This window comes from Culex pipiens, chromosome 3 (genome assembly GCF_016801865.2).
Source record: "Culex pipiens pallens isolate TS chromosome 3, TS_CPP_V2, whole genome shotgun sequence".
In the NCBI taxonomy this organism is placed as follows: Eukaryota; Metazoa; Arthropoda; class Insecta; order Diptera; family Culicidae; genus Culex; species Culex pipiens.
The window spans coordinates 115518366-115527570 of NC_068939.1; the positions used below are offsets into that span (position 1 = coordinate 115518366).

Here is a 9205-nt window from a genome sequence, read left to right on the forward strand (position 1 = left end):
ATCAGAATGTAGGCCGAAAATATGCACAAAGAAGGTCGTATGCTAGAAGCAATATCCCCAAAATAGGGGCAAAAAGTGTTTTAGTTTTTCGTGCTTTTACAGCGATATAAGGTATTTTTATCAAAATGTTGATAATGTACGAACTTAAGCATTAAAAAAACAACTTATTCATGTAAAACAAACTATGCTGCCAATAAATACATGAAATTTAAAGTGCGCTCTGCTTAGTAGGCCCAAAATAGGGACAAATAATGATTGCAAAACATCTGAACTAGTGTAAAATTCATTTTAAAACACTTTTTTCATGCAAATATTTTTGCACTATTTTGAATAAAAATGTTTTTTTTTTGAAAAATAAAAATGTTACTCTAAAAATGTTTTTGGAATTAAGCAAGAGTAACATTTCAAAATTCGGTAATTCGGTAATTTCGGAATACACCCTTCCGGCAGCAGCTGAAGATTCATGCAGTCCCACGTCGCATGTTCGGGTGTAGACCTACTAAGCAAGAGTAACATTTCAAAATGATTTAATATTCAATATTACGCCATTTTAAAAAGTTAGAGTTGATTCCAAAATTTTATAAATATTTTTTTCGAAAGTATCAGTACATTTTAAAAATGTTTCTGTTTTTATCATTAAAAATAGGTTTCTGTTTTAGTTTCTGAGATATTGGTACTAGAAGGATGAGACTTTAAAAACTTCAATTTTCTTGTTTCTTTTTCTTTTATTCGCTGGACATCAGTAAGCAGAGATCAAATCTTCGATGTCTCTTAGGCAATTTTATTGCAAATACAATTTTAAATTAAAACTGAAGTCTAAAAAAGTTCTATTTTCTAAAATCCTAACTCGACACACAATTTTTGTTAATTTTAAAATTTGCGGGTTTTTTGTTGTCTAAAACATAAAAAAAAATTACAGATTTAGTTTAAAAAAAAGGCAATTTAAAAAATCGCCCAAATTTTTTTTTCATGTACAATTTTTTTCTGAGTAGTCCTCATCAGTACATGCAACTTTGCCGAAGACACCAAACCGAACAGAAAATTCTTTCCAAAGATACAGATTTTCAAATATTTACGTACAGTTTTTGTAGGACAGCTGCCTTAATTGTATGGAGCTTTGTATGAGTGAACCAATGACACGAGATGGCTTTTTTGGTAATAAGAAAGGTTCCCAAAAAGTGTGAGCCAAATAAAAAAAAAAATCCAAAAATTAAAAATGCAGACTTGCTCAATTTTAAACTTTAAAAAATACATGACATCATTCAAAAAAGTGCATGTCTCACATAAGAACTAAGTCATTTCTGTACATCATCTTACAACACATTCGTTACAAAACGATACCAGTGCATGGTTTTGATAAAAACACAGACTGCGTTTTAAGTGTGTTTCGACTTGTTTGTTTAAAAAGCAGCTCGTATTTTATGTTTTATTTTTTCATAAACATTATTTTCTTATCTTTTCAAAAGTGCTCGAAGAAAACACACTAAACCAAGTTGAAGAAAGCCCCCTTCTGAGCAATTCCACAACTAAGCTCACAGTAGTATGAGTGCAATCAGTAGATCAAGTGTAAACTAAGCTGGTGAAACGTATACATATATAAATCCAACAACCAAAAATGCTATTTTCTTATCTTTTCAATGCTCCCTCCCAACCAAAAATCAACCTTCAATCTGGAAATACTGAAAATACAAATGCACACCTGGTGATGGAAACTTTAACATTTTTACCTCCCTTAAAACTCGGCTAACCAAAACTGCACAATTGTACAACAATTCTACACCAAAAACCTTCCTAACAAACAAAACCTATCGCTACGCGTGGTACTTACGCTTGTGCAAAAAACGTAGAACCGGGTGAGCAAGAAGAGGCTTCTGAGGAGCGGCAGCTAATCGATGGCCAGGAAGTGGAAGCCATCGGCGACCAGCTGGTGGAGGCAGCCAGCGCCAGTGATATGATCGATGACAACGAGGAGGAGCAGCACAAAGAGGGCGAGGCTGAGCAGCAGCAGCAGGAGGCACAAATAGCACAGAGCAATACTTTAAGCAACAGCAGCAGGACTGACGATGCCAAAGATAATAATACAAATCATTGCCAAGAAACAGAGGTGATAGCCGTCGAAGTACAAGCATACACTAGAAGTAACAGTAGAGAGGCAGCGGCAGCTGAGGAATCGGCTGAGAATAGCAATGAGACAAGCCGCGAGGACAGTGGCAGCAGCAGCAGTGGGGGGCAGTTGATCGAATCTGTCGAACCAAAATCGGAAGGTATTAACAACAGTGAGCAGCAGCAGCAGCAACAACAGCAGCAGTCAATTGGCAATAAGCTATGGAAGGAGGAAAGATGACAGTTGGAGAACGATAGCGATAACAGGAGCAGCGGTCGAAGCAGCATCGTTATCGCTATCAACGACGACAGCCACGGGGCAAACAGTGCGCACATGGCCGAGGATCGCAAGGACGACGAAACGGAAATCGACGTCGGCATCGACTCCGACGAGGAGGAGGAGGAGGAGGAAGAGGACGACTCGAACGAGCAGCGAGAGCTGTTACTGCACAAAAAGAACGAAAAGAACCATCTGAACGGGGATGCCGGCTGCGAACGCATCCGTTACAAGCACAACTTTGTCGAGGACGAGGAGGACGAACAGGACGATGACATTATCGTCATCGTGGACGAGGATAACAATCTCTGTGGTGGTGGTGGTGTTAGTGACGAACTCTATTTGAAGCTTAGAGAAATGGGTTGGTAGTATACTTCTTTTTACAACATTAATATCCCTTCCAGCAGTCGTTGTTTAAGCTAACCCACACATGTCCTTCCCCCACCTATTTGCTATATCTCTCCCCAATGAACTCCTAACGGGATAAGTTACTAACAAAAAATGCTAAATGTTGCACGTGTTCAACCGCATCTCCCGCTCAAACCTTCTAACCTGGGTTTCGTTCGTTTCACAACAGATGACGAGGGCATCGCCGAATCCGGAATGTAAACCACCAACCGGGACAACCGCGATCGTCATCGATTCACCACCGAAATGATCTGACGCGCGCAAGGTCACACAAACAAAAACTTAGTCCAAGCATCTTAAAGAAAGAAACAATCCACTCTCGTCATTAGACAATTCGAAACGTATAGACACACACACAGACAAAATCAAACGCGAAATTTAAAAACAAAAAATAATGCAACAAACTCCATCGTAGACTCTCGAAAAACTTTCGTATATTCGTGTAAATATGGGTAAAACGGTCTCGCTTCCCTCTAGAGAGCAAAACGCAAACAAAAAAGAAAACAATATCAATGTACTACACTGTGTATTCTACCTTTTTAAATGTCGATAATAATGAAAGTGCATGCGCGCTAATGTAATCAAGAATCCTTTTACGTTCTTGACGACAACACGACACACGTCATCACACACACACACGAAAATCAAACCATTAAAGAACAAGAAATAAACCCGCAAAAATTGTGAACATTTTATTGTATTTATGCATGTGCAATGGCAAAACAAGAAGCAAACAAAAACGATCAGATCTTTTTAATTCTTTTTTGTTGTACATAATGTAGGGATTTATCATTGCAAATTTTAGTTACACAATATTTTTAAAACTTACAATAAAAAGAAAGGAAAAGATATCATATCAACCGGAAGCCGTGGCAAGTGTTTGATTCAAATCCGAAATATTTCCTAATAAGGGGTGGAATAATCGTAAAAGTTTCTTTTTCGCTAGCGAACTATCCGCGAAAGAGAGAGGAGGCGAAACGCGCATAAGAAAATCACTTCCGAATTATTGAAAGAAATCAATCAGTCGAAGATTTTGTGAATCTCATTGTTAGCACCACTTAAATTCATTTTTTTCGCTTTTTTTAAAAGCACTGTTCATCAAGAAAAAGTAACAGGTCCAAAATGTTCGCGTGTAGTGGAGTAGTTTCCATGAAGTTTGATCACCTTTGAAAAAATAATCACTTAAAAATACAAACATTTTTTGAAAAAAGTGTAACTATGATGAAATAAGACACTATTTTCACAAATAAGAGAGCTGGGGGTAAGACGGCCACTCCACTGTTTTACTAAGTATACTAATGAATATTACTAAATGTTTAGCAATACTGTTCCTCATGCTAAATGATGCATATGGCGTCACCTTTGCCAAACCTATTATTTGAAATCAGAGTTCCCAAATGAACCGGTTAGGCTAGGTTCACCTATAAACTTGGTTCGGCTTAAGCCTCCCTTTGTGGTTCAATCCTGGTTCAGTGAACCATGAACCATGGCTTAAGCCAGGCTAACCAGGCTAATGAAAACCATAGGAATAATGCACTGTGTAACAAATCTTATAGTGTAGCAATGTTACAATGTAACATTCATTACACCGTAACATTCGTTACACCGCATCATTCGTTACACCGTAACATTCGTTACACCGTAATATGGTTACACCGTAACATTGTTACACCGTAATATGGTTACACCGTAGAATTGCTGCACCACAACATTCGTTACACCACAACATTCGTGACACAGTAACATTCGTTACACCGTAACATTCGTTAAACCGTAACATTGTTACACCGCAACATTCGTTACACCGTAACATTCGTTACACTATAGTATGATTACACCGTAACCTTGTTACACCACAACATTCGTTATACCGTTACATTCGTTACACCGTAACATCGTTACACCGCAACATTCGTTACACCGTAGTTTGGTTACACCGTAACATGGTTACACCGCAACATTCGTTGCATCGTAGCATTCATTACACCGTGACATTCCTTACACCGTAATAATGTTACGGTGTAACAATGTTACGGTGTAACAATGTTACGGTGTAACAATGTATAACAATGTTACGGTGTAACAATGTATAACAATGTTACGGTGTAACCAAACTACGGTGTAACGAATGATGCGGTGTAAAAATGTTACGGTGTAACGAATGTAACGGTGTAACGAATGTTGTGGTGTAACAATGTTACGGTGTAACAATGTTACGGTGTAACAATGTTACGGTGTAACAATGTTACGGTGTAACAATGTTACGGTGTAACAATGTTACGGTGTAACAATGTTACGGTGTAACAATGTTACGGTGTAACAATGTTACGGTGTAACAATGTTACGGTGTAACAATGTTACGGTGTAACAATGTTACGGTGTAACAATGTTACGGTGTAACAATGTTACGGTGTAACAATGTTACGGTGTAACGAATGTTGTGGTGTAACGAATGTTGTGGTGTAACAAGATTACGGTGTAATCATACTACAGTGTAATGAATGTTACGATGTAATGAATGTTGCGGTGTAACAATGTTACGGTGTAACAATGTTACGGTGTAACAATGTTACGGTGTAACAATGTTACGGTGTAACAATGTTACGGTGTAACAATGTTACGGTTTGAGCATACTACGGTTTAACAAAGCTTGCCGTTTAGCCTAACATTCTTTGATCAGGTTCAAGCCAGGTTCAAGCTGGTTCAAGCCAATGGTTCATTTTGGCTAGCCTCGCCTGGTTTGAACCAAATGAATCATGGCTCACGGCACTCAGTGAGCCTGAGCCGACGATGCTTGCCGACGTGTGGTGTGAACCTGAACCAGAAAAATGAACCTAGCCTAGCCGATGGCTTAGGCTCGTGGGAACACTGATTCTACCGAATTCTCAGCGAAAAATGACAGTTGATATGCCGAAGTTCGGCATTTTTCTGCCGAAAAAATCAGTTGTTCTGTTTTCGGCAGAATTCTGCCGAACTCGAAAATCAAAAATGACTGTGCACAGTAAATAACAATTAGTTTTTGAATTCAAACTAAAAATATAACAGTTTTTGCTTTAATGAAAGTTGATAGGCACACTATAAATAGTTAGGCGCTTATACTTACATCAAACCCTACGTAATGTACCACCCCCGGCCGAGTTAAAATGCGTAACCGGAAAAGAAGGTGTGCATGCCTGGCACGAACACTCAAAGCGTGTTCTAGCGTGTTGCTCGTACTGACTCAGAGCAAGGGTGAGATGTAGGTGTAAGGGCAGTGCGTGTTCGTCGGGAACCTGGTGCATAAGATCGGTCAAGGCCCGTTCTTACACATAAAATTGCGAATGGCGAATTGCGACTTCGCCGCCCTGGGCTCTTAAGTGTATGAAAGTATGGCACGGAGCGACGGCGCCGAATACCCATATTTACACAAAGAATTTTAGAGCGCCCGCCACGGGATTCGAACCGGCGACCTCTGGATTGTGAGTCCAGTGCGCGGATTTTGATGAACACTACCTTAAATGCCAATAGTTTGAAAATTGACCCAATCCCAAACCCAAAGAGGGGGTGACATTGGGTCAAATGAAACTAAAATGATGCTCAAATACAACGATATGGTAAAAACAAGTCATCCAACAGTGTTTCTTGTTCGAGGGAATCGTATTGACATGCTAAAATGTTTGAAGTAGAGATTTTCAAACATTTGAGTAGTTTTCGAGCAATTCCAACAAAATTATTAGAAAAATGTACCTCAACTTTAGACAGCTGCCAAAATAACGGGATTTGTTCTAGGAACGAGATTTTTTCAGCAAAGTCATCTTAAGATGTCCCTTGCACAACCCTATTAACAGAATTTAGTTTCATTGAGAAGAACCTGAGAAAGAGTAAAACCGTTAAAAATCACTTTGACCCAATGTCACCTCCACTGACGGCAGTTTTCAGTTGATTAAACTGACATGGGGCGACTTAAACTTTGAAAATATTTGCAACGGTCTCGAGCCGGACCATACATTAAAAATATGTATTTTAAAATTTGATTTGTAAGTAGTTTTTTATTGAATCAAGGTTAACAAAGGTTACTGACGATAGTGAATATTATATAAGTCCTGCACAAAACGCTCTTCCTCGTCCTAGTTGTTCATTCCGCTGAACACAAGATTAACGGCAGTTTCGACGTTTCCGTTGCAAACGATCAGCGCCTGCAGATTCGTCTCGGTGTCAGTAAGTCCCATTTCCCTCATCTGTTCCAGCTCGGCGCGATACTGACTGAGGCTTGCCTCCAGCGTCGAGTGTTGGGACAACGTTTGCGCGCCCATGTCACCGGGAGCGGCTGCCGGGGGTTGTGCTGTAGCAGCCGTCGCCGGGGACGTGTCCATCGGTTCCGGCTCGTTGGAGTTTGGTTCGCGCTGCCGCTGGGACTGAATCACTTCCGAGAGGGCGTTCATAAACATCGAAGAGGTGATGCGATTCGATGCCGGGGCGCTGCCGGAAGTAGAGGGTTGGCTGGTCGGGTCTGTGGTCTGTCGATTGTCTGCATCTCGCTGGGAAATGCTGTTTAGCGAGTTGTAAGATGATCCGGCAAAGGCCAGGGCCGATGCAAGTTGGTCGGCGGTAATCCGCCGTGCCGAACGAACCCCGGTCGATGTGGTTGGCGATGTGTTGTCCTCGCTGGACGACGAATCCGACAGGGCGTCTTCGAGGGCACTTTCGATTGTGGGCGAAAAAGTGGTCGATTTAGAGATCATTTTCGAGTTGAGCAACTGCACAATTGACCGGGACGCCTTGATCAGTATGTAGTGCTTTTCGGCCACTCGACGGATGGTCTCCGGTTGCTGCATGGAAGACAGTAGAATCGGATCCTTCAGAATGGAGAGAGCCCACAGGTCCTGTCGGATGGCCGGATTCGCGTCCAGAACGTTCTTCATGAACTCGGGATGGCGGACCTTCTGGAAGTTGGACGGATCAACGGTTCGCCAGATTCCCAAAACTTGCTGCACGTCCGCTTCGGTAAAGTTGTCAACCTGCGGCAACGACGGAAGATCTTTCTTTTTCTGGATCAGATGAACTACGGATCCATTTTCGACTCCTTTCTCTTGAAGGACGTCATCATTTTGCAGCAAATCTCCGCAGTAAATAAAATCTAGAAAAATAAGTCAATTGATTTACTAATTCTTCCTCAATCAAACCCCACAACAGGTACGTACCAAATTCCTCCGCAGGAAGCTCGCTGATGGCTTTTCGTGCCTCCTCCCGGAGTTGTTCTGTTTTGTTGCTCAGGTCAAAGTTGTCGACCTTTATCTTTCTGTACGATTTGAACGGAAGGTGCACTCCGAGATACACGAACGGCATTGTGGAGGGTTCGCCGGTACGGACGCTTTTACGAAAACCGGAATAAACGAACGAACGTAATTTTTTCAACAAAACTTTTCCCGATTTTGGAGGACGATCCGCGCAAGCAAAATGACTTGTCAAATTCAACAAACAGTTCTGACAAGGTTTGTTGAACCTGCAAGGTTGGTAGGATGTGGCACGTTCAACGGAAAATACCAAGATTTTTTTAGTGTTTAAATTGTGTACGCTAAAAACGCTAAAAACTGGGTTATACCTACACGTTCATCCAAAATAACTAATATCTGTGTTTTCTTTACACAGACTCCATAGAGTTATTTACGTGCGTATGTATTGCGTGTACGTACACGAAAAAAAGTGAGGTTAAATTTTGTCCGGCCAGCAAAATCAAATGGTGCGCTAGTGTGCGTACGCGAAACGTCATAAAGCTCTATTGTAACCATACTTACTGCACTGTAACTGAAAATCGCACGTGGCTGAGTGCGTTTTCACACTTTTTCAGGTTTTTTTTCAGTTCGACTACTATTACACAAAAAAGTGTAATCGTAGTTGAACTGAAAAAATCATACGGGGAGGTGCGAAAACGAACTCAGCCAAGTGTGATTTTCAGTTACAGTGTAAAGAATGTTTTTCGGAGTTGTAAACTTACACCCAAAATCCTGATAACACTGATACACTCAACCCCCGGTGGTTGGTCACTTTTTCGTTTGACACTTTTTTAGTTTGTACCCCGTCGGTTGGTCAAAGTCAAACTTAAAAGTGACGAACTGTCACTTTTTACACGGCGCTCATGAACACTATCAAAACAAACGTTTGGTAGTGTGTGTCAACTCCGTGTAAAAGGGGTGTCAAACTAAAAAGTGACCCCGTTCGTTTGACAACAGTTGGTGTCAAACCATCGGGGTTTGAGTGTAGCATAGCATAAGGCTTTCTAGGCCCAGTGAAAAAAATATAATTTAACCCAAAAATGACGAGCCTCTCGTCACAGTGTCCTGATGCAAACAATGATCGAGCTCGAGCTGTCACAGCCCTGCGAAGTATGTTGGCTGACATATCGGGTGGCAAGTCAAAAAAACCAGCTAGAAGTCGCCT

At 41.0% G+C, this 9205-nt stretch overlaps 2 protein-coding genes across 9 annotated transcripts in view; one reads left to right on the forward strand and one right to left on the reverse strand.

The window, feature by feature from the left end:
* LOC120414023 (tyrosine-protein phosphatase 10D) overlaps positions 1–3059 on the forward strand; it is a 60224-nt gene extending 57165 nt beyond the window's left edge. For 4 of the 8 annotated variants that reach the window (XM_039575040.2, XM_039575042.2, XM_039575043.2 and 1 more), the window contains one exon: positions 1848–2481. In XM_039575040.2, coding sequence (XP_039430974.1) covers positions 1848–2344 — 497 coding nt within the window. In that variant the 3' untranslated portion in view covers positions 2345–2481. The other 4 variants (XM_039575046.2, XM_039575047.2, XM_039575048.2 and 1 more) reach the window with 2 other exon arrangements.
* Positions 3060–6796: 3737 nt separating this feature from the next.
* On the reverse strand, positions 6797–8244 carry LOC120414017 (ubiquitin-like protein 7). The gene is made up of 2 exons (XM_039575032.1): positions 7969–8244; positions 6797–7904 (listed from the first exon to the last, which is right to left on the reverse strand). Exons 1-2 carry the CDS (start codon positions 8111–8113, stop codon positions 6895–6897), a joined length of 1155 nt encoding a protein of 384 aa, XP_039430966.1. The 5' UTR covers positions 8114–8244; the 3' UTR covers positions 6797–6894.
* Positions 8245–9205: the final 961 nt, after the last annotated feature.